The following is a 27,071-nucleotide window of genomic DNA, read 5'->3' on the forward strand; positions in this document are numbered from 1 at the left end:
ATGCTGAACACAAAAAAAGTCATAAAAAATAATTACAGTAGCACCACAGAATTACAGAAGAACCATAAAAAAAATACTAAGTTTAACAAATTGTTGTTACATTGTATAATGTTTTTTTGTTTGTTTGTTTTTTTGTTTTTTTGTTTTGACACATCCATTTGGGTGAATCACTCAACTTCCATTAACAATATCTTCATTTGTGTTTCGAAAATGATTGAGACTGAAAAAATAATAACAGATTTTTTCATTTTTGGGTGACTTCAGAGAATCGGTCGCCTGGGACAATGATTAATTATGCAGTTTAGTGTTATTAAACAAAATAATTGACCACAGAATGAGTGAAATATTTCTGAGCGTGGAGTAATAATGCATTTCAATAATTTTGTGTTAAAGATCAAACTTTCCAAAGCTTTTCTTCTAGTTCACTCTCTCCTGTTCTTTCTCTCTACCTTTTAACTGCCTGGGTGAAACCGCTGTCGTTTGACTTAAAGCCAACTACAATTTATACTTTTTCATGGCTTTGCTGTTGCTTATAAGTAAACAGTGTTGGAATGTGAGAGAAAGCAGTTTGGAGTCATAAACAGCGCTGGCAGGGGGTTGAGTCTGGTTGATTGGAAGCACTCCTGGTGTAATTGTGGCCTAGTTAGACCTGATTGCTGGTCCTGTGTTTGGATAGCAAACTGCAGTGGTGCTGCTACAAATTACAGCCAGTCCATCCATGTGTACTTGAAGAGTTGTTGGGTCAAAGGCGTCGTGTGTTTAAGAACACCGTTTCAGGTGAGATGTGCAGGCCATGTGTTGGAGAAGAGACTGAATTTGGGTTTGTTCGCATATCAAAGACTGAAAACCCCAGTTCTGATGGTCCTTGCATGATATTAGAGGGCTTGCATGTGATTTGTGCTTTATGATACAAGACAAACCAATGCAGAGAGACATTACCTATTTTTAGCCGAGTTGTCCCTTTTGCAATCGTGAATGATAAGTACCGTAATTATGCTGTCAAGCAAAGATTGACAATGAACATAGATGGCTGGCAGTGGCGTCAGGCCACAGGGTCATTTGCTGCTATTATTTGTAAAATGATCATACAGGAAATGGCGGTGGCTATGCAATAGACGGCATCTTCTCTGCTGCGGCCGGTTTGAGTTAGAAACCATCTAGCTAACATGCATCCTTCATGAGTGTTTGTTTTCTGGTTTAGGCAGAGAATCCCATTCACAGATCAGTGCATGTCACCGTAGATATTAACCAGGAATAGAAAAACGAATGATTTGGTTTGAATCGTTCGTGCATGCTGCAATCGCTCGAGATGTCAGGGGTCTCATGTTGGTCGAAGTGGTTAAGATCCTGGACTTGTGTCAGAACGGTTGCTGGATTAATCTGCACATGGAAGGACCCTTATTTTGCACATACGTATTTCTGGTTAGTCATTTGAACAACCCATAACCTTTATTTAACCTAAATTTAAACTTTAGCACATTAAATATGCCACATCATTCGTGTTATGGATATAAATGATAGATATGATTTGTTGAGAAGGTGTGCTATTATTTTTCTAAGTGATTTGCTTTGTGGAAAAAATGATGAAGGGAAGGGGGGTTAATAAAGAAATAAGCCCCAAGGAACCGTGGTTTACAGTGAATTTATAACAGCTACAACCCCCTTAGCAATTATAAATTCACTGCAAAACATGGCTTCACAGGGCTTATTGCTTTTAAAAAGAAAGTAATTCCATATATGTAGTATGGTTTCACAAAATAAAACAGAGCAAATATAAAGTGTAATGATATTAATAACAACATTATTCTTCCACCAAATAATGTAGTTCCTCAGAAACTGTTATGGTTCCAACAAAGTAGTTGCCGAGCAACACACAAATGTAAATGTAAACAAAGATGTCTCCATGTTTGGAGAGTAATTTACAACAGCTTCAAACTCGGCTTGATAACCAATCAGTATCAAGGACCGGAAATATCTGTTTTATAATATTTATACAAATTCTTTGAGAATAGGGAAGTTAACACCACAACCATTACAGTAATAATCACTTTCAGATTTTAATTTATTCTTTTCAGCTGACGACAAATAAATAAATAAATAAAAAAGTTCTAAGCAAGAGATGTTTTACATAAAAGCAAGTGACTGTATAGTTGAAGGGATAGTTCATTCAAAAAAGGTAAATTTGGTCATTATTTACTCACTATGAGGTTTTTCCAATTTTATTATTTTATGTATTTTCCCGTGGAACACAAACATGACTTTGGAAGAATCTTCACATAGCAATTGTTTCTGACAATTCGTGCTGCTGTGTCTGTTAAGCACCACAAAAACAAATAAAACATCTCAAAATTATTTTGATAAGAAAGATATAGTGCAAGATTTCTAGGTTTACGGTGATATCTGTGGTCATTTTTGAGCCTTGAAAACACATATATAATGTAAATGTTTATACACAGCTTAAGTAGCAAGATGGTTTTCAGTTTCAACTATTTCTTTCAGTTTTCATTTTTGAGTAAGAATAAGAAGCCCTTTTCCAGAGGGGACATGGATGCATTTAAACTGCAGATACAGATGTATAAATAGGCCTCATTTTTAGTTTTTAACATAAAACGTTGAAAACTGATATTTGAAATAATTGTAAACATGAAAAAAAAAAGGTTGAAATAGGTAAAAGCAAGTGAATGTTAGTGAGTCGTTGGGATTTGACCGATTCATTCAAACGGCTCATTCATTCAGAAACAAAGCATTTGACTGTGTTAATGAGTGAATCATTAAATCAATTATGAAACCAATTCATTTTGTAGTAAGTAACGAATATACTTACAGGAAATGTAGTGGAGTAAAAGTAAAAGTTGCCTGAAATATAAAAACTGAAGTAAAGTACAGATAATCCCCCAAAAATACTTAAGTACTGTAACAAAGTATTTTTACTTAGTTACATTACACCACTGAATGTTTATACAGAAAACAACTGCATGTATATTATTCATGGCAAGTCTTCATAAATGCAAGTTCTCCTTTTGTTCAACAGAAGTAAGAAAACCACATGTGCATGGAGTGACATGAGTTTACATTTCTGCTGCAACTATCCCTTTTACAATCAGCGAATTAAACATGTATGGAGAAATGAAGCTGAAGAACATTTGATGTGCTTTGCATCTCTTTATTCTGCTAATGTATTGCAAATGTCTCTGTATTGTCTTTCAGATGAAAGTGAGGCAGTAGACAGCATGTACAACACAGAGCCCAATCTCTTGACTGGCGAGAGCGCAGAAGAGGAGACAGAAGACAGCATCATGTCCCCCATTGCGGTGGGCCCCTCGTCCCCTCAGCCCTGCAATGAGGACTTCACTCCTAAAGAAGGCTCACCCTATGAGGTACCCGTCTACATTCCCGAAGATATTCCCATCCCTGGTGACCTGGAGCTCCGTGAGTCGTCTGTTCCAGGGGCTGGCCTAGGAATCTGGGCCAAAGTCAAAATTTGCATTGGAGAATGCTTCGGACCGTACAACGGACTGCAGAGCGCCACGGTGAAAGAGACCACTTATGGATGGGAGGTACGTGGAGATGAGGTTTACATGTGGCTTTTTATTAGCTTTATCCTGAAGTTTGAAATTCTATTTTGCCCTGTCCCAAATTGTTCACTTGAAGTGGCCGTGCAGTCTAGCGGTCTTCTTTCAAGTATGTCCATACTGGTTTGGCTGACTTATAAGTGATCTAGGACCCAAGAAGATTATGTACAAGCAACATTACTTCACCAAAGTGTGGACTCATAGGAGGTCTGCAAGGGTCAAGTGCGCCATTTGAGACAGAACCTTAGTTTAGACTCTGAAGATAAACAGGGACTTCAAAGATTCAAGGGCCGATTTGAGTGGTGCGTGTGGGTAAGCCAACCCTGCGGTGACTAGCTCATAGCCTGTGGGAAAGACATGAGCACATTATGGGGCAAAGATGCTCATGTCTCTGTTTTTTTATTTTTTTATTTCTCCCTTTTCTTTTCCATCCTTCCCTGAATTGCATTTAATGGTAGTTTTCAAAACCCTGATTACTGAAGATATCAGCTTTTCTCCTCTGCCTACGTCTATTAGAATACACTCATTTGGTCACGCCACATGATACGGGTTATGGGAGACGCGTGGCATTTGCATGGAGCCATATTGAACTATTAATTTTCATTTCAACATGACATAGGAGGATATTGAAGTTGCTTCGGAAAGCTCATTAGGGCACATGCTGATTCCCCCCACATGACCGATCAGACGTGAGCCGCTCGCTCTCTCTCTCTCTCTCTCTCTCTCTCTCTCTCTCTCTCTGTACTCGACTCCAATGATATATACCATTGCACTCATTTAGAATTACACATATGAGCAGGGGCAGCCAGAAACATCGTCCTGGGCCCTGTGATGGAGGGGGCCCACTGAGGTCCCGTATATCATAGCTTACTCACTGGGCCTGAGAGGAGGGAGAGGAGAAGTAAGAATTTATTTCTGAAAGAAGTTGGATATTTTTATGCTTTCGATTTCACCATTTCTAAAAATGTCTTACAATTTCCACTTAAATCAATGCAGAAAAAAAGTCTGATTTTAGAAATTCACACTATGTTATTTCACTCAGATGTCCTACTGCACTTGTAATAAGCATATACGTATAAATCATATAAGTGCTAAAAACAGGTAGCACGAAAGATTATATTGTGAATCGTGCAGTGGACTTGACTTTAAATTTGTATTGCAATATATATATAAACCTTCCTTTGAGATAATAACTGGACAGCACTTGGTGAATTAATGTACAACTATAATTATATAGTGCATACTTCTTCACATACTTTTTTTGCAGTATGCAGTAAGTACACTAGCATTACAAAATTAGTAGCATTACTGAAACATGCAATAATCTGTGGAAAGGCATCAGCTTCACATCATGCTTTCATACAGGAGGCTTTTTTCCCTCAAAAATATTCCTATTTCTGTTTTCGACTTGCCTTGCATTTTAGCTGTCTTGCTGCTTTGCGTTGGAATCTCCACTAATGATGCTCATCAGAATCCGACACCAGGAGAAAGCTTCTCTCTCTTTCTCTCTTTCTGTCTATCTCTCTGTCTGCTACAACGCTCAGATTTCAGCCCTAATTTACACGCTCAAGTACTTGGGATTTATGTTTTATAAAGAGTACACTCAAGGCCCTGGTTGACAGCATAACGATTGACAAGGAGCACATCTATGGGTATTTGCTCATACACACACACACACACACACACAGAGAGAGAGAGAGAGAGACATAAACACACACTTGCTAAAGACCGGGGAGACATCTGTTGGACCATCTGTGACAAACCATCTATAAAAATGATACTTGTTAGCAGCTGCCGAGATGAGGATGACAGCGTTGCCTTCATTTTAGGGTATTCTGTTTAATTGAATTATTTCTCTTTTGTTGATTTTTTTTATCTTTTAAAAATCTTTCTCCAATCCTAGCTTAGTATGCAGACAACTAGAAGTATAAAAAAAATAAAAATAAAATAAACTTACTGTTTACATCGTGAATATGTGGCAGATTCAAAACATTGTTCTGTTTGTTTGAGAATCCTCACACAGCAACAACCAATAGCGTGACTTTGGGGCGGGGCTATCTGTTTGTCCAGCCAATGACAGGCAGGGGGAGTGTTTGGGAAACATTTTTGGATTTCTCTTTGTTGCTGCTGATTGTGCAGAAACCACACACTTCACCTTCAAGGGCTGTCATGTGGCAATTATTTTGCTCATGTCTGGGGCATTAAATGTTTTACTTAAAAGAAAAATTAAAACAATCAGTCCCTATCACTGAGAAACGTCAAGCTCATAAAACATCTGCATCTGGAAAAATAAAAGAACACATCTAAGCACCGTTCGCTGTGGTTTTAGGGTTCTGTGCTCTTACTAGGGATAGTCATAACAGTCGGACATAGATAGCCATCGCTGCTGTCCCTGTGGACCTGGACTCGGCTACGTCACCACATCGCCCCGACCCTTAGACAAATACACAGAAGGGAGAGCAGAGCAGCTAAGAGCAAAGAGAGTCAGAGGTGTTAATAGAGCGGGATTACAGAGCGGCCACAACGGGCCAAACACAGACAGATATCCACCGAGTGTTTGGATGACGGATGTACTCAGAGCTCACATGGTTTCTCATGACTGAAAAACATGCATATGCCTTAACCAATGTCATTCTCTGGGTTTCCGTCTGTGGTACAATCATAACTTTTCCATATTTTAGGCTATAAAGGATCAAAACACACACGACCTTCGATGCTTGAATTCGTAGTTTTATGGTTGATAGCAGAATTCACTGTTGTTACAACTAGGGTGTGTGCTAACGTAGGAATAAAGAGCTCGAGGAGGGTCTAGAACAAATGAGGAGTTTACTCAACACTGAAGGAGATAACAGACAATATACTACACTTTAACATCATTACATCACAGTAACAGCATTATACAATCACGGACAAGGAAGAACTGAACAGACCTGGTAGTTAAACACACAGGAGGTAATGAGGGAACAGGAGACAGGTGGGGAATAATCAATTAAAAAAACAAGAACAGGAAGACCAAATTAGGAAACAGAAAGTTCATAAGCGTAACAACTGTAGCTCTGTTACAGAAATCCAGTGAGCTGCCTTGTTGTTGACTGTCTTCACATGAAAAGAACCTTATAAGTGAACTCTTTGAAATGCTCTACACAAGCAGTATCTCCACACACCACACAAATACAGCTAAATAATTGTATAGAACACACACACATTAGGTTAAATGCAATTTTCAGTACAAACTGAATAATGTTTCATGACATTTAGTTGTGATTTAATTAAATGCATTACAGTGTAAATTGATATTAAATGCCATTTGAAATTAAGCAAGACTCTATATGTAATTTCATTATAACATGTAAATAATTATATACACTATTGAGATTGAAATATGGTTAAAGTTTATTGACAAAAAGACTGTCAAGCATTGCAAAATATACATTAATGTTATTTCTAGTGAAACGCGTATGCAATGTATTCAAGTATGTTTGCAATTACACAATTTTAATGATGAGGTTACGATGTAGTCCATTTAAAGCATGAATATTTCTATATTTGTTGAGGAACTCAACAAATGCACAATGTTCACATTTAATATATATATATATATATATATATATATATATATATATATATATATATATATATATATATATATATATATATATTTTTTTTTTTTTTCTTATCTTAAACAGCTAAACCAGAAAAACTTAATTGTTTTATTTCAGCAGTATATAACACATTTTTCTCTCCTCATCTGGCATTTCAAAGGGGTTATTTTCTCTGAGCATTTTTGGATCTCACTACATGCAACAGTCATGAATATGCCCTGAAATCCCGTCTTAACAGGCAGCTCACTAGTTTTTCGGACACAGCCGATGTCTGACAGTGTTTTCTTGCTGCTGCAGGTGTGGGTTAATGAGAAGAGGCTGCAGGTAGAACAGGAAGTGCTCTTCTGTCTGTTCCCCAGGCTGTCCTGTCTCGACTGAAGAAGTGTTAACTCAGATTCATTTCAGCGAGACGGACAGCTCAATCTCCGAGATGCTTAGCCCCAGGGCTTCACTCCCAGAGACACTCTCTCTCTACACACAAAGCACTCCTCAGGAACAAGAGACAGAGCCCTTCTATTTAAAAGCCATTATGATTCCCTTTATCACAACATATTATAACACCGACCCCGGACACAGACGCTTTCAATCAGATCTGTTTCTGAGCGGGACTCTGGGGTCCCGGAGAGGAGGGTTTGTAGCCAGTGGCCCTGTTGGTTTAGGGGGTGGATGGTGTGATGGCACTAGCTGGGGTATTGACAGAAGTGCCGAACACACTACAGAACGTGAGACGGGACGCTGGCAACCCAACGTGAGATGCTGTCAGATTAGATCCATAGGGGACCGCTGTCACCGAGCCTGTTTGTGTGTGTATGTGTGTGTGTGTGTCCGTCTACTGCCAGACAAGACTAAAGGGGACAGAGTGAACACAGGACATGTGTGTCTGTTTCTGAGTTATCCATCTTCCTTGAGACAATTACTGACAGGAAGTTTCAACAAGTGCAAGAGAAAAAAACAAACAAAAGAAAAACATTAGAAATGACAATAAATTTTAATTTGAAGTAGAAATATATTTAACTGCATTTTAAAGGGATAGTTCACACAAAATTGTCATAATTTATTCACCAATGTCATTTCAAACCATAATCAAACCAGTGTTATATGTTATATGTATATAGTTTTATGTATATACTATTACACTATGTATTAATAACATGAATCAGCTTGTATTTTTATATTTTTATATTTTATTATTTTTATTTTATTAATTATTTTAATGTAATTTTTTTATCAGTTTGTTATGTGCTTATTTCATGCATTATTATTATTGTAGTACTTAAATTAAATTAAAAAAGGGCAGAAAAATGATTTGATGTCAGTCCAAAAAAAAAAAAAAAAAAACATAAATTATATAACGTTCACAGGAATAAAATACCAGTTAAAATATCATTCAAATAGTTTTTGGACTTCCACCAGGGAAGTGATACTTAATTATAGTATAAACACTTCTGGCATTCCCTCCATAATTATGATTGGTATTTAAATATACTTGAATGAATGTGCTTTAAACTTTCCGAACAGTCTTTTATTTCACTCTTCCTCTGGTGCATGCAGGGAAAATCTGCTGATCTATTTCCATGTTAATAAAAAATAAAAAAATGAGGAGATTTTATTCAACAGTGAAACAAAAGAAACAAGGTATGAGGGAATCAGAGAAGGAGAAGGCCTGCGATGGCATTTCTTCAAACCCCAGATAAATGATGTGTACACATGCCGAGCCCTGCCAGTGTCAGCGGGTGTGGTGGATTCGATGTTAAACCCGGTTTGACCTCACTGATGCAGTTTAGTGTCATTTATCAGCAAGTTTCTGTACCCATCCCTTATGTCCTGATTAACACTCTCAGAGGGTTGAGAATCTTAAGAAAATGGAAGGACACAGACTGTTTTTGTAAATCAGCATGTAATAGTCACTCCAGTGACGGTTTAGGGGCGGGGTTAGGTGTAGGTCATTCGTACAAATTCATACGAATTGTGCAACTCGTAAAATACGTATGATTTGGCAAAAATTTAATGAATTTGTACGAGTGTGGTCGTACGAATTTGAACGTATAAGCCACCTCGTGAAAAATGTACGAATTGCCGTGAGATGTGGTCGGAACAATCCAGTCATAAACTGTGGTAAGAGACTGCAGTGATAAAAAAAAAAAAAAAATCATTATTATTATACATTTTTTTTTTCTTAAAATCCATGTAAAATAATACAAAATAAATGAGTTAGTAAAGAAAGTAAAGAAATAAAACAAACAAGGGCTATTGTCATAGCTAGAATTTCTTGTATAGTAAATAAACTAAATTGACATAGATAATATTACAATGATTCAAAATCATTTAATAAAAGCATAGCTGGATTGAAAATGTACATACATAAAACTACATAAATAATATTGTAAATATACTGGTTGGGAAAAAAAATTCTGATTATATTTACCCCATTTTTATTTAAAAAAAATAAATAAATTATAATTTACACACATATTGAAATTTTGTTTTTATGAGCAAACACAGACCCTCTCATATAAATAATAAAAAGTGAAATCTGTTACTGATTGGACTGAAAGATCTTGTCCTCTCTGTGTGTCATGAATGTGGTTTTACAGTACATGAAATGTGTGCTTCACCATTAACCTCCGCTTCTGTTTCACAAGATCTGCGGATCTCAAGACCATGACTGTGATCTGTTTTCATCTCGATGGCACAAAACCTCAAAGGCTTTGACCTAAGGATGACTTTGCTGCAATGCAAACTTTCTATTTGCCTTCATGACACAAGGTACTTTTCCATATCAGCATTATTCATCCCGCTGAAAAAAATCTCACCCTTGCTATTTTCTCATATTTGCCGTGCTGTTGACTCACTGATACCTGCTGCTGGAAGTGTTCGCTTTGCACCTTTGGTCTACGTGACCGATGTTTGATTCTCCATGGTTGTTCCTCATAATTTTGCCCGGATTCCTTTGTTTCCTGATCCGCCTCTGACAGGCAGCTTTCATGCCCGTAGTTGACTCTGTTTGTCCTTGTGCTAACATCCCTCTCGACTTGAGCGCCGCGCCTCGGCGCTATCGGTCCTGACCCTGCCTTTCACCTCTCTGTTTGCCAGGCTTTGTGCTGAATTTTTGAGCTGCTAAGTATTTGTGGAGATACTCCATCGGCACAGTTACAACTTGTTTGCTCAATTGGTTAAAGATCTTGTGAAGAATGTACAGAGAGGTTGCTGCGAAGGTGAACAATGCTAATGGTTTTTGGAAAGACTGAGAACCACTGACAATTAGATTGGTGATTTAAAGAGATGATTAAAAAAATGGTTTAACGTTTGAGGGGAAAAACAGTATTGCACATATTTTTAATTAACTAATTAAGTAAATGATTCCACAATTTTCTTTTGAGAGGGGAACTATCACTTTAAAGTTTCACTTAATTCATTATTTTGTGTTCCTGTAGCTCAATTGGTAACGCATTGTGTTATCAAGCGTTGGGGGTTCGATTCCCCGGGAACACATGATAGGTAAAAACTGATAGCCTGAATGCACTGTAAGTCACTTTGGATAAAAGCGTCTGCTAAATGCATACATTTAATTTTATTTAATTTTTTTAATTTAATTTTCAGACCATAATGCCCGGGCTCATACATTGTACAGATATTCTCACTTGATGACCCACGTGGCACTTATGTCTCCTGACCAGCTTTACATCATTGAGAACCAACCTTTGTTTATGCACAAAGAGAAAGTTCAAGACAAAAACACTGCAATACCTTCCACTCACATTCATTTTATGGAGGTTTTAAACATGCCATTAGCCAATTTCATCCAATTCCCCCAGTTTTCAGAGCACTTGAGTGGGACAGATTACACCTAATATTAAACATATGGTCCATTTCGCTGCATCTAGACCAAAGGAGCATTTTAGTAGCTTAGAAAGATGCCTGCCTTCCTGACGTCTTACCGAAACATTGTCAATTATTCGCAGGAACACAGTAATTGATAGTGGGCAGCAAATTAAATGTCAAGATTTATTAGTGCATTGATGCCTTATCATTTGTTCATAACCAATTACCCCATCTGTTAATTAATCTTGCACTTTAATGAAAATCATTCATGCAGCCGGGCAATTACAAGGTCTTTAATTCGGTTTTCTCATCTTTCCTTCTCTCCATCTCGCTTATCATTATTAGTGGTGTTTACTAAGGCAGATATTAATGCAGTTAATATTGCTTATATTTTATTTGAACAAACCAATAACTCTGAGTTTAAAACTGAAAAAGTGGGTGATCGCTGCTCTGTATGCATTATTTACACTGGTTTCCCAACCAAGTACCAGGTGGATCGCCCCGCGACATTAATCAAACCTTCCTGTAACCTCCGAGCAGGTTAGTGGAGGCCTGTGAGTGGAAACCCATCATTCATGCGTGTGTTGATGAATAGGCCCATCACAGTCTCTTGTGCCCCGAGGCCGCGGCAGACACTGCCTTCTCTCTCCACTACACTGAATGATCACGTTTGTCTGGGATGTTTACGTTGCTAATTACAGTGATATTTTCACATTGGTAGTGTGTATTTGTCTCTTCGTCCCGAAGTTAATCAAATTCGCGTTCAAGTCAGTGTTTTCAACAACTTAGTGTTTTCTTTACAGAAGCTAAGATCGATGGCTCCTACAGTCTGTTTTAGGTTGTACTTAGGAACTCATTTGTGCTTTTGACACAGGGGCATTGTCAGGAAACGGCGCCTTTCGTATATGAAAAGGTTACAGCTGAAGCTCATCATATTTATAATATCTCCTAAAGTTCTAGATTAATTAATCCCTGTCACAGGAAGTTTGGAATTCATGTTATTTATCATTTGAATAGACACAGTGTGCACTGTAGTAAAAAAAAAAAAAAAAAAAAAATATCTATATATATATATATACATATATAAGTGTTTATTTATTTATTTATTTATTTATTTATTTATTTATTTTACAATGACCATTCAGCCTTGTTACATTCAAAACATTTTGGGGTTGATTGTTAAGTAAGTGCTTTTATTTATTATTATTATTATTATTATTATTATTATTATTATTTATTTATTTATTTATTTATTTATTTATTTATTTTTATTTTTTTATTATTATTTTGTTTTTGTTTGCAATGACCATTCAGCCCTGTAATATTCAAATTGTTTTGGGGTTGAATGTTGAATATATATATATATATATATATATATATATATATATATATATATATATATATATATATATGTATATGTATGAATGGAGCTCTGTTTATTGAAAGTTACCCACTGCTTTTATTTTACATGACATATTGTACATGAATACAAGCTTACATCATAAAGAAAATGATCTTGTACTGTCATCTGATTTAAAAAAATATATGAAAAGTGTACATATTTAAGCTCCACCATCCCTTAAGTGAAAAAAAGGATATGCAGTTTTCATCCTGGACACCACCCTCTTTTTGTTGGCCCTGAATGTTTTCAGATCATTACAGCTCAAAATAGATGCACAATACTGTTTCGATTACCAACCATGATGGAAATATAACATGGAAGTAATACATTCGTATCCAGTAATAAATACATTCATAACCTGACCAGAATAATAAAGGTGTAATAAAAAAATCTCTTAAGTCATTCAAAGTTCAGCTCTTTGTCATAGCTAGAGCAACACTCAAGAGCCCCAGGTGTGCCATAATGTGTGTGTCTCTCATGTGTGTTATTCTTTCCTCAAGACGACGATGTGAAATAACAGTCATTTAGGAACCCAAAGACAATGACGACATTCTGTATAACTGTGAAGAAATGTTACATTTGTCATTATTCTGGAAAGGAGACTTGGCCCATTCAACAGCGGTCTCGTCTTTTTTTGAAACCCAACCGTGTGTCAGGTTGTGGTTGAGTCGTAGGAATAATGACCGTTTCTGTGCTTGTGCAGCCTAACCCATCCCTGTAAATCTGTCCTCCTTCTCTGTAAGACACATTTTTCACACTAATTTCCATCAATGACACCACTTGCTTTTCTAAAGAGCCTATTTAAAGATGACCACGGGTCCAAGGCCGGTGCATGTATGTTATGCCACACGGAAACAAAGTAAGCAGGAAACGTCACCCAGTCATGTTTTCTTAATGGCTGCCTTGAGAATAGTGGTCAAATCATTTTTTTTATAACATATTTGGACTAATTTCTTTGTAAAAACATATTTTTTGGTGTTTCATTACTGCACTAATTAAGTAAAACAACACCTCATTTGTTGAGAAAATATCAGTGTGTGTTAGACGTCTAGGGCTCGGAGGGCCCAAGTCACTACGAATCCTGTTTGCTAATGGATCACAAGAATCTTTCTTTCTTTCTTTCTTTCTTTCTTTCTTTCTTTCTTTCTTTCTTTCTTTCTTTTTTAAATGCTCTAAAATAAGCACTAATTAAAGACATACACTTATTAAAGACATTACACGCAGAACTATGTGACGTGAGGTCAAGAGACATGCTAATCATAAAGTGCTCAATTTTCTTTAATAACTACTTTTCTTTGTCTTTGATTGACGTGCTAGAACCAATGAGGATTGTTCTTGCATGCCGAGCAATCAGTTTTTGTTTGATGTGCTCTATGTACTGTTTTTGAGTCGATCAGTGTTTATATGGGAATTAAAGCATCCATATCATCAGTCCACATAATCACAAAAAGCAATTGTGTCTTTTTGGACAGACTGGTTAAACCATTCAAAAGTGTACACATTTTGGTAGAATGTGAGTTCTGGAACAACATGAGGGTGAGGATTTTCTTTTCTGGTAGAGCTAACCCTTATTCATCCTGAATTCGTGCTGTGTCTCGTGGTTTAAGGCTGGATGCATCGATAAAACAAGATGCAAAGTCGCTAAGTCAAAGACACCATGCTAAATAGCACTGAGCAGATATCAAAAGGCGTCTAGCCGTGTGAAAAGCGTGAAATGAGTAATGCTAATGTTTCTAAGGTCTTTTGCGTTCTCATAGTGTACTACCCTCTGCTGGAGAGGGTTGAAAATAAATGAAAGAGGTCAAATTTCAATGCATACAATGTTCATAATGAAGGATGGAGAAGAGTCTGTTGGGGGCCTACATGGGCTTCAGATTAAATTTGTTTTGCAGTCAGACAGCTCTGGCACAGACTACTGCACGTTACAATCCTCCATGAAAGATCACTGCAGGATACAAAAATACATCTTACTGGAACAGGACTGACAAGTCCATGGGATTTTAACGGTGAGAGTGGGACAACATGCAGTATAAAATCTGGGATTTGTTTAGTGTCACGCTAACTATATGCTAAGCTAATAAAACCTACAGAATCTTTCGGTTGCTTCATGCGAGGAGCCCCGTTTGTGTAGTTATAAGAGTTGCTGCCCATGTAGTTCTCAGGTTTTGAGACAGCTATGTTCTGTCTAGTTTTATCTTTCTTGCTCTGTGTCCTCAAGCGAGTCTCTCCTCTCCTCCTCTTGGACATCATAGCGTCTGATTCAGTCTTATCAGTGCAGTAATTTAGCCCTCACAGCTTGGGTTTCTGTCACCAGCCCTGGCCCATTGTCCGACACTGCTGTAGTTTAGATAAACCCTCAGACGGCACAAAGTCCGTCTTGACCTATACAGACCCAGTCGCACTTGTTCCCCTCGAAACTAATTTCTGCTGCTTTCAGGTCTCGGGATGAACGGGGAGGGAGAGGGGGGAGGAGAAAGAGAGGATTTAGATGGCTGGCTGCGCTCTTCCACGCGGATGAGTCAGTAAAACACATCCCTCTTCATAATGAGCTGCTTTGAGTGTCTTCATACTCCCATACGGTACAGAGCAAAGGAAAGACAAACCACAGACGGAATCTCAATAATATCTCAGTTGTTTTTCCTAGACAGCAAATATAACAGTAATCATTCAGAGGAGGATCTCAACGATGTCTCAGACTCTCCTTTGACTTCCCTGCATACCAAAACCTGCAATCAAAAGTCACAGATTTTAATATGAACTTTTTTATAATATTTATTTTTTTATTTATTATTATTTACTTTATTTATTTATTTTTTTTATTTTTTTGAAGCATTATGCATTGAGATTGTGCTGAAAAAAATCCCATAGGAATGACTTGAAGCAAAGTGCACTCATAGTGGTACTAATTTGATTTGATTTGATTTTTATTCCATGGACTAGAATAATTTTTGACATTAAGCATTATTTATTTATTTATTTTGAAGAATCATGCCAAAAAAGTTAGTAAAATGTATTTACTATGCAGAAAGTTTTACATATGATCCATTCATTCAGCTGTTTTACACTGCAAAAAATAATAATAAAAAATAAAAATAAATAAATAAATAATGGGTTCCTAATTCTTCTTTTTATTTATTTATTTATTTATTTTCATGGGTTAAATCAGGTATAAATAAATCTCACATATGATTTGAATTCTTAGCATCCCATCCATGGTTTTGGTCACTTTTATTTATTATATATATATATATATATATATATATATATATATATATATATATATATATGTTTTAATTAATTTATTTATTTATTGTTGTTGTTGTTGTTGTTTATTTATTTATTTTATTCATTCATTCATTCATTCATTCATTCATTTATTTTTATTTTGTATTTATTTGTAGGAAAGCACTTGCTATTAGAACATAAATCAAATGATAAAATCCATTGAATTAAGTTATTGGAACCAGTTTTTGCACCTGCAATTACATTTCTGTCTCCACATTCAACCGTCCCTATACACTATTATTATTGACATGAATCCTGAAGTCTGCTGAGCCCAGTGTTATCTCAGGGAAGATAAGAATAGAGTGGAAACTCGTATAGAGGAGGTGCATTAAAAGATCTCTTTTTCTTCACTGTCATCTTTCAACTTGATTAGCACTTGAAGATGTAAATCCCAAATCCTGTCTGTCAGGCCGTCCCATCAAAAGTTCCCTGAAAAGAGGAGTAGAGTAGAAGTGGTTGAGAGAGACCCAGCCTCAAGTGGCTTGTCAGGGTCGTCCTTGAGTCTGCCTGAGCGAGGGGGTTCCCAGGGAGATGGAGTCTGCTCCAGACACACAGGGATTAACTTCTCACATGGCTGGGGGTCCGTGCCTCAAAAGAGCTGACAAGCAAACAGCTTTATTAAAAAACCCAGAAGAAGAGAAGCTGAACAGGAGGGAGTGACAGAGGAGAGGGAGAATTCTTCAGACGACCGTCCTGAGAGAGGATTTCGGCTTACGTTCTTACTTTTTTTCCATTTTTCAGTATAGTTGTTGCACGTAGTGTGTGAAACAGGTGGTCAAGTCAAAAAAAAAAAAAAAAAAAAAAAAAAAAAAATATATATATATATATATATATATATATATATATATTTTTTTTTTTTTTATAATACTAATACTAATAATAACAGTAATAATTTCAGAAATATGTATATTGTATATATTATATATTGTATATTGCAAATTATTAAGCATGCATCATAAAAATAAAATAATGACATTTTTAAATGATTACCATTTCCGTTAACTCTAAAACACAATGCAAAATTCAAAATACAGGTAAACCACCTGTACAAAACAACAGCAACTAACAAACAAACATTATTCTTTCACAGTAATACATTGTGCCGTGTTTTTACAGATTTTTCTTTTCAATATTTGTATAGTAAAAATGATTTAAATATTTGTGTACAGGTAGTTTACTCTATAAGGAACCGTAAAACATTATTAAATTTGTCGTTCAAAACACTAGTAAAACATTTGTACAATAAATAAATAAATTAATATATAAATAAATAAATAAATATAAGATAAAAAATAATAAAATTCATAAAAATAAATAAACAAATAAATAAATAAATAATAACAATAATAACAATAATAATAATACATTCTTATGGAAAATTCCTTCATATTTACATTGTACATTGGGCCCTAATTTTATGAATATATACAAAGGGTAGTATAATATGACCAAATTAATAACTATGATAAGTTTTCACATCACCCTTAAATGCTTTAATTAGAAAATAAAGTGCTTTATTTTTTAGAAGTCTGACATTTTGACACAGAAGAGTCATATTCATGGTCAAATGACCTTGGTAATTGTTTTAGTCAGAGAAGCTCTGATTTATTCAAAGACGACTGATTCCTTCCATAAACAGATCAGCACAGCAGCTGTAGACAGATTGTTTTGACTCCATGTGATAGTAGATCGGGAAATCAAGTCTGTTTACCAGAGGCGCTTCATATGGCCCATGGCCCAGAGCGGGACAGGGAGGTCAGTGTGTAGGTAGAGTATAGCCTTTCACTGCTACGGACAGATAACTCGACCTATCTCTGTTCTAACATAACCACAAACCTGACTGCTTTCTCTTGTTTTGAGTTTGTGAACAATTCAAGTTATATTTGAATACTTACTTAAATATATGCAAATCACATTTCTTCAAGTCCATATTTTGCATTTAGGTCACAAGTTAGTTAGTGTTCAAAAGTCAATAAAGTAATTTTTAGTTTTAATTGAATACACACTCTCAGAAAAAAATAAAGGTACAAAAACTGTCACTGTAGTAAAACTGTCACTCAGTGCCACGAGTGCTGAGAGTCACACATCATGAGTAACACAAATGACACAATCAGATTTCTTTTCTCAAGTAATGAGCAATCTTGTTTGAGATTGTGACCTGACAAGAACATATGCCAATTGTTTAAATTAGACTGACTCCCCATGAAAGTCTTTGTACAGTTTGCACTCTGGTGTAGATGGGAAGGATTTGGTGAAACGCTAAAGGTTTCTTGTGACGCCCTGGTGAAGTTCTTAAGAATCTAGGGTTGCATGCTTGTTGGACAGTCATAGCACACCTCTCATAGTCTCATAGCCATCACATTTCAAGATAAAACCCTCTCAGTCTTCTGTCCGGTCACTGTATCCCGTGCAGGGCGGCCATGCACAGCTCCTCAATGCTCCTGCAGAAACCAGATCTTCTCATGGCCGGCAAGCAGCAAGGCAACAATAAGCAACCTTCTTTTGTTTTATTTATTTATTTATTTTTTTTTTTTTTGTCAGTGCAATTTCTCTGCTTTTTAGTTTTTGGGGATGTTACTTTGAGAAGTTATATTGTTGTGTTACCATTCATGGTACGCCATTCTATTAAATGCAATGCAATGCAGTTCTAAAGTTTTTAAAGGTGCTGTGTGTTACGTACTAATGCATAAAAATACAGTTCACATACTTGATTCTATGCTACAACCAGTTTAAAATGTGCTTTCCGTGTCGGAATATCTGTTTTTGTTTTGGTCTGTGAGTTTCCGCCCGCTGACCCTTAGCAGGGTGTTTGATTGACAGGTGATTTGACCAGTCATAACACCCAATCATTTTGTCCAACAAACAATCCAGACGGGAGAATAGATTAACGCCGGTGGACTTCAACTTGAAAACTGGTGTGTATTGATGTCTTCACGCTGTTCAAACAAGATATCTTCTGATGTTCATTCATGTTTATTTCATGCTATTGCTAGTAAAGAGGAAGAGATGATTGGATCACGTGCCGCTTGAACTCAAACGCTGTAGTGATCGGTCACGACACATTAAAGAGTCACCAAACACTATTTATTGTTTGAATTATTAAACAACAAAAACAAAGCTGAGACTTTGTTTCATACCAAAGGTAACCTGCTCTGTCTTGTCTGTCGGTGCATTGTTAGTTTCCTCTTTGCTCTGTGGTGTATTTTTCCCTGCGTGAGAACATCATGTGTGGAGTGAGAGCACCATAGAGAAACAGTAACGAAGTGGGGCGGGTTTTTGTGAAGGGTCAATTTAACATGTCAGAGAGAAGAACAGAAATGTACAAATACATGAGCAATAGATTGAGCAACATAGATTGAGCAAGCCATGAATTACGCATTGAATCAAAAGCAAAATTGTCAGTCAGGCTTTTAAATATCTCTTGATATTTTATGGTTTTATGCTCTCACAACAGCCGATAATTATCATAAAACAAACGGTGAGTCAAATTAACCATGTTTATTCTCATTGCAAGTAAAGGTACCTAATGTCTAGGACATATTTTGCAATTTTATTAATATTTTCTAGCATAAGGGCAGGTCACACAACCTGTCCATGTTGGCATCTGAATATTTTGACTGGTTCTGCAATGAGACTTAGAATGACAGAAATATAAAAAATATCATGGACATTAAAACAATACATTCAAATGTCAAAGAATAATATAAAATATTATATTACTTAAATTGCCAAAGAATAATATAAAATATCATATTACTTCAATATATTATAGATAGTCGGTTTGTTTGACTATATGGATAGGTCAAGAATAAAATCCAAATTTATTATTTTGATATATTATGATATTTTAACCATGCACAATGCTATGGTTAGTTAAATGTTATTTGTTTGCATTCAGCAGGTTATTTATTTTTTTATTTATTGTTATCAGAATAGACCTGTGGTCCAACCCACCGGTTGAGATCCATTGCTCCATGATCTCTCGCCTCACACACACTCTCACACACGCACACACACTCACACACACACTCTCACACACACACACACACACACACACACACACACACACACACACACGCATATTTTCAGTGCAACACAGGCTTATGAAAAGCAGCAGGGATTGTTCTTGAATTAGGAAAGTCAGGGGCACCTAAATAGGGTCTGAGAAGTAAAAGGGAAATGGGGGGTCAGGCCTGGATTGTGCTTGAATTAGCCAGACTATTCAGGTCCTCCTGAAAAGCTTCTGGGCTCTTGCTCCACAAGCAAATTGGGAGGAAATCTGGCTATTGTCACAGGTTTTGAAGTGGCTGGGGCTTTAGCGAGGTGCTTACCTACAGATGAAAGTTGAGACAATGGAGCCGCGCGGCTGGGGCTGGAGAGAGAGAGAGAGAGAGAGAGAGAGAGAGAGAGAAAGAGAGAGAGACGGAGGACAAGCTTTCAGGAGGTGGGGACAGCTTTAAAATAATGGGGCATCTGACATGCAGCAAATCAATAAGTGAACTTAAAACTCCAGTATAGTTTTAATCAATGTGAAGAAGATTACGTTTTATTTTAACTAAGAGTTTAGATGTAATATTATTTCTAAAGTTCAAAACATCTTTTAATTTCAATGTGTAATTCTGACTTTGTCGACTGGTTAAGTTGACGGCACAGATTTTGTGTGAACAAACTTCTTGAAGCTAACATGATTACCCTTTCAAAGGAAAAGTGTCTGTACGGCTAGTGTTATTGTGCCTCAGAAAATAACAGAATAGGATGCAAAGGGACCATTATATTTGGCTTCAGATTTTAGTTTCTGTGAGTTGTTGGAAGATGAAAGTACAGTAGATATGTTTCTTTGAAGGAAGTTTTTTTTCACCATACCATATCCATCTATACCAGCAAGTTTAGTTATGGTTGAATAATTTCAAGTCATAGTCGTTTAGTTTCATTACTTTCTTTACATAACTTTTGTGCCCAAAATCCCTTCGCATGAGGGTTGTTACTTTCTTTCACTTCTTTCACTGTTTCACTCTTGAGGGACATTTGTCTGTGAGTAAAAGTCTGTCTGTTAGAAGTGAGTTGTGTCCAGGCCGTGGGCCCTCACCTCAGCCCTCTTCAGGCAGCCCGTGTTTTTGTCACTGCCCATACCCTCTTCCTCCCTTTACACCCCTGAGGTCTTTCGGAGCCTTCTTTAACATTCTGCCCATGTCCGCACTCTCATTAATCAACGTCAAGCTTCATCTGGAGGACAAGGCCAGTATTCTGTGTGCTGCCCCCTCAGACGCTCATACATCTCATTGTTCTGATTCACATGGGCAAAGAAACGGCCTAGAGTCCGACATAAAAGGGATGAGACTGAGAAAGAAAGAAGAGAAGGCATTTCTGCATCTTTCTCTCCCTTGTTCCCTCCCCTCAGTGCTCTCTCTATCCTTCTCTCTGTTCATTTCCAGCTAGTGTATGGGAAGAGAAGATCCTTTACAAGAATACATTTAGGTCAGTCTACAATTGCCATTTGTATGCATTACATGTGTCAAACAATACTTTTGTATCGATTGCATAACCATGTCACATTGACTGTAGATATTATAGGATGAGAAAAAAGAAGGGGGAGAAAGAGAGAGAGGAAAGTATAGAGAGATGTATGCCACTCTTTGTCCTGTGTTCATTGTCCGTTGTTTGTCATTAACCTTTGCTGTAGCTCCCGGATGGAACTGCCACTTTTTATACAAAGACAGCAATTTTTTTACTACTCTGAAAAAAAAAAAAAGCATTTAATCATGTCTAGTGGGAGAAAACTCAAACATTTTTGAAAGGTTTTATGCTGATGCAGAAAGTTTTGACAGAGAACAGAGTGGATAGATCTGAACGGACATCATCTGTGGTTTGAATGAGCGAAACAGAAAACCTGACAGTTTCTCTCTCTCGCCATCTACCTTCCCACCATTTTTCCATGCTGTCACAGTGTCCTGTCCATCAAAAATAAGCCCTTTAGCTCCTCACTTATGATCCTGCTCATGAACGTCAGCCCTGTTACTCCAGCCGGTCACATGCCACATTGTGTGACTGTTCACCAATGGACCTCTGTCCCTGACACTGAGAAGCAATCAGTCTTTTCATCTGTGCACTCTCACTTTTACACACATACAGTTCCTCTAGGCACTTACCGGCTGGACATTGGGGTGGGGGTAAATTACATTGCCAATCAATCTTCTCCACCGACTTGATGAAAGCTGTCTAAACTTCCGCTCTTTAACTAACCCTCTGAGGTCTATTAAGAACGCCCGGCATAAACTGGACAAACAATATCTGAGATTAAAAGCCATTTGCTTCTGCTAGAGGTGCTTGAGAAGTGGTTTCTTTGGGAGAACGAAAGAGGCTGTTGGGTTCAGCAGTAAGATCCAGAAAATATTGCTGTCTCGCAATGGAAAAGGAGATGGTGGTTAAGCCGTTTTATTTTTGTTTGTTTGTTTTCTCGGGCAATGTCACCTATGTCTTTCTTCAAGATTTCATACTTCATGAAACATAAACATTAGAAGTGTTTGCTAAAGAAAGCAAAAAAACAATATTTTAATATTATATATATATATATATATATATATATATATATATATATATATATATATATATATATATATATATATAACCATTTTCTAAGGTGTTTTTTTACAGTGTAATTACACACAAGTACTGGGTTTGAATTAACCCTTTAACCACAAGTATTAAACTTTGGTGCAACAGACATAAATAATATCTAAAATAAAGACACTTTTAAGGGAAAATGTGCTATTACTTTCCTAAGAAATAGTGATCAAAACTAGCAAATAATAATAATAATAAATAATAAAATCCCATTGATTTACAGAATATTGATCAGAACATCATAAATACTTAGTGATGGACTCATTTCACATTTGGACAGGAAAAAATGCCTTAACAAAATTCCAGAATACCTTAGCATCGGTATAAAAATTTGCTAGCAGCCAATCAGCCATTCATCGTCCCAGAATAATGGCACAACTTCTACTCTACGTGACCAAGCAGTGAAAATACGGTAACACTTTAGTATAGGGTCCAATTCACACTAATAACTAGTTGCTTATTAGCATGTCTATTATTAACATATTGGCTGTTTATTAGTGCTTATAAAGTACATATAATGCATGACATCCATAATCCTACCCAATACCCTAAACTTAACAACTACCTCATAAACTATTAATAAGCAGCAAATAAGGAGTTAATTGTGGCAAAAGTCATAGTTAATGGTTAGTTAATAGTTGGACCCTAAAATAAAGTGTGACCGAAAATACAATTTATATATTTATTATTGTTACGAACCCCTGTTATAAGATGCTCGTTGAGAAAGGGGTCCACAACATAAAAGGAGACGTGAGCAATTTAACCATTTATTATTGGACTAATAAAGGATTACTCTCATTCATCTCAACTCTCCACATGTAACAATAACAATTAAACTATACCAAAGTCAAAGAATATACTTTACAAACACTGATGAATAGAACAACCCAAATAAACATCAAAGAGGACACAGCTTTCTTCAAAGGCTGGCTGGACACCATGATGCACACAGAATTCATTGCTGCATGCTCTCATTGTGGTTCACACTTCTCTTATTTACTCTAGTTGAGCCATCAGAGCAACAGGACACAGGTGTGCAGCGGCGGAGCCTAACACTCAGAACAGAAAAGACCAATCAGATAACAAAAAAATTAACACAAGATACAGATACAAAACTCAGGTGGCTTAGGCCGTAACACTTCTCTCCCTAAAGGAAGAATCAGACTTTTTTTTTTCTTTCCTTCCTTAAAAGGACAAGGAAAAACTGATTTTGAATAAAACCACACCAAAACCTAAACCAAACCGAGAGACAAAGCGTCTGCCACCATGTTGTCAGATCCTCTTTTATGATGGATCTCTAAGTTATACGGCTGAACTATCAAAGCCCAACGCATCAATCGTTGATTATGGTTATACATTGTATGCAGAAATACCAGCGGATTATGATCCGTATAAATGACGACTGGAAAAGAGCTGGACCCCACATAAACATCAAAATGTTGCAATGCCAACAACATAGCTAAAGTTTCCTTTTCAATAGTTGAGTAATTCAACTGATGACAGTTAAACTTAGCTGAAAAGTATGACACTGGGTGTCCGATTCCTCCTTTAGCAGGACAGCTCCTATTCCAACTGCACTAGCGTCCACCTCAAGCTGGAATGACTGAGTCATATCTGGGGCAGACAGCACAGGTGCACTGCAAAGAAGAGATTTTCCAGAGAGAAAGGCCTGCTGGCACTCATCAATCCAACTGAAACAAACTTTAGAACTATACAGTTGAGTTAAGGGGCCAACAAAAATATTTTTTTTGCAAAACACCGGTAGTATCAAACCATCCCCAGGAATCTATGCAAGTCTCTCCTCGTAGTAGGTACTGGATAGCTAAGGACAGTGTCCACTTTTCCATTCAATGGCCGTGCCTGACCATTCCCCACCTGCTTCCCTAAATAGGTGACATAAGCCTTAACAAATTCACATTTCTTGAGGTTAAAAATTAAGGAAGCAGCTGCTAAACATCCAAATAAATATTGCAATTAGGAACCCCAGCTAAGACAGTTGACATCAAACGCTGAAATGTTGCCAGTGCATTTCGCAGGCCGAATGCCATTCACGCATATTGCAGGAAAGCATCAGGTGTGACAAACGCGGAGACCTCAGAAGTGCATTTAGTGAGAGGCACCTGCCAATAGCCTTTCAGCAGGTGTAACTTAATATTTTGAGCCCCCAAGATTGTCAATACAATCATCAATACATGTTAACGGCAAAGCATCAGCCAAAGTGACATAATTAGAATTGACTTTCCTAAAGTTGGTACAATAGCGAAAAGACGCATCAGCCTTTTTACCAGAACACACTGCGCACTCCATGGACTATTGCTCGGAACAGCAAAACCCTTCTGCAATAAATATCTCACTTCGTTCTCCATCGCTTAGCTATTGGACAACGATAAGCATGTTGCTTGAGTGGTAATGCACTGCCGAGCTCGATGTCATGCTGGATGACATTAGTACCAGGAGGAACGTCATAGAATAAACTCGGAAAACTGTCTATCAGCTTCATTATGTCTCCTCGCTGTTCGATCATTAGATACGAGAGCTGAGAGGAAAGCAAAGATAAAACTTCTGAGTTTTCAAAACATTCTCCTTGTAAAACTTCCATAGGGGCATTCAACCCATCGTCCTCAGTGTCGGTAGGCAAGGTATAAGTTAGCAATGAAACATGCTCAGTGGTTAACTCAGTCACCGGTTCACATGCCAAACCCTCAGTGGTGTTCTCTTTTGGGTCAACACGACATAAATATGGTTTCAACATATTGACGTGACATAAGCGAGTTTTTTGCCTCCTTTCTGGAGTGTATAAGATGTAATCAGTTTCACTCAACTTACTTTTGATCAGATAGGGACCAGAAAAAAGCGCAGAGTGTGGACCCAGGAATGGGGAACAGCATTAAAACTTTCTCTCCTGGAAGAAAATTATGCACAATTGCCTTTCGATCAAAGCGTTTCTTCATTTTCTTATTATTTCTCATTTTATTTCTTTTTTTTTACTCAAAATAAAAGGTAATTTATTTACTGGCACTAACTAAGAGAAATTTGCTATCATGAGGTGTTTACATAAATATGGCCATTTTGACATGCTGCAGTTGCAACCTGATTTTTTTTTTCAATTATTTCTAAAGATTTACACACCGCTCAACCAATAAAGATTTTTTTTTTTTTCTAATTTTCTAAGAGAAAGAAAGGCGAGATATAGAAAGAGATCTTTCTAAAGACCCTCCTCTCTGCGGTTTTGTCTTAATCTTGAGTTATTTTCTCAGTGAAAAGAGGTCAAAAATACCATGACGGTTGCAGAGCAAATTTCCCCATGCCCATACACGGTATTAAGATGTCTCTGATCCACAGCGGCACACTGATCTCCCCTGTTGTCTTTTTCTTGCGCTCTTGTCTGGGACGGTGGCCAAGTGCCACCAAGGACACCGGGCCTAATAAATCATCCCTATTTCAACATCTGCAAGGCCCAAAGGCTACCCCTGACCATGAAGAGCACTTCTCCTTCTCACCGGGAGACTCCTCAGGGATGACAAACCCAGCATTGTCTCAGCTCCAGTGAAGAGGAGGCTCTCTTCTTCTCAACCCGTTTGACAAAAGGCGTCTGAAGGCCAGCTTTAGCCTGCCAGCCCAGATAGCTGGCTCTCAGCAGGAAAGACTGCTCCCTCTCTTTCTCTCCCCCGCCATCCTTCGCCCTCTCTCTTGCTCCCATCTTTTAATACTCTCCTCCCGCGGAGGTCAGTGGCTAGGCCTCGTCCTTTCATTCCCACTGCACTCTCAGGAGAATATAAAGACATCAAGTGCAGAGGAAGGGAAAGAAGCCAAAATTGGCAGAAAGAGATATTAGACATGGCTGTCATCGCTATTCTGTGGCCACTTTTCATGCGAAGTGTCGTAAGATGAAGAGGGGGGTAGATAAATAAACAGCATGGAGGAAAAGTTGGATCTGGGGCTTGTCGCATTATTCATTTTCAAAAACGGCCGAAAGGGGATGAAAAAACCTTGACAACGCCAATTACATAGAAGAAAGGGAGAAGAAATCAATTCGTAGTGTTTCAACATTGTATACTAGAAAACGAAGCTATTCATTGGCTTTTAGTGTGTTGCTCCAAGCCAGCATGAGGTCTGATGTGATTATTTGTGTGTTTGGTTGTGAGAGTGCATTTTTACTGATACTGATGGAAAGTATATATGGACTAGTTCAGCTAAAAGGCTTCTAGGTATTGTCTTGACCATGCTTCTACCTTAGCATTTAAGAGATTTTGAAAGCATTGGATTTGTTAAAAAATAAGTATGTAATTGCTCCCATTGCATTGGCTCACTGTCCACCTCAAAACATTTGGATTTCCAATTAACCCAAGAAGAATTGTGAATTTCATGCTGACAGATAGGGCTTGATGTCTTCATTTTCATCATACCAGTGCCATGAAAAGTGGCATTTGACAGGGTTTCTCAGTATTGTACATACCCCCAAAAGCCACCCAGTGACTCTGAAGTGGGTCAGGCCAGCGGGCACAACACCAGCCCCAACTGTTTCTTCTGTGCAAAAGCAGCATATAGTAACAACATGCGTATTGTCTGTCTTGAGCTTCCTCAGAGTCCCAGAGCTTCTGGGGGGAAGGGGTGGTGTGGGACTGCAAGACGTGCACAGAGTTTTGTTCTTGGATAAAATAAAGAATAGCATATAACAGTATCAAATTTGCCAGCAAAAGCAACTATATATGATAATGACAATAAACTGTCCAAAGTGTTTTTTTTTTCCCTCAGGCTTCAATATGA

At 37.3% G+C, this 27,071-nt stretch overlaps 1 protein-coding gene across 6 annotated transcripts in view; it reads left to right on the top strand.

The window, feature by feature from the left end:
* Positions 1-27,071, top strand: part of LOC128018185 (histone-lysine N-methyltransferase PRDM16) — a 195,860-nt gene that overhangs the window by 61,621 nt on the left and 107,168 nt on the right. For all 6 annotated transcript variants that reach the window (XM_052603537.1, XM_052603540.1, XM_052603538.1 and 3 more), the window contains exon 2: positions 3,208-3,557. In XM_052603537.1, the coding sequence (XP_052459497.1) occupies positions 3,208-3,557 (350 nt within the window). The remainder of the gene's footprint in view (positions 1-3,207; positions 3,558-27,071) is intronic.

Source organism: Carassius gibelio, chromosome A8, assembly GCF_023724105.1.
Source record: "Carassius gibelio isolate Cgi1373 ecotype wild population from Czech Republic chromosome A8, carGib1.2-hapl.c, whole genome shotgun sequence".
Classification (NCBI taxonomy): domain Eukaryota; kingdom Metazoa; phylum Chordata; class Actinopteri; order Cypriniformes; family Cyprinidae; genus Carassius; species Carassius gibelio.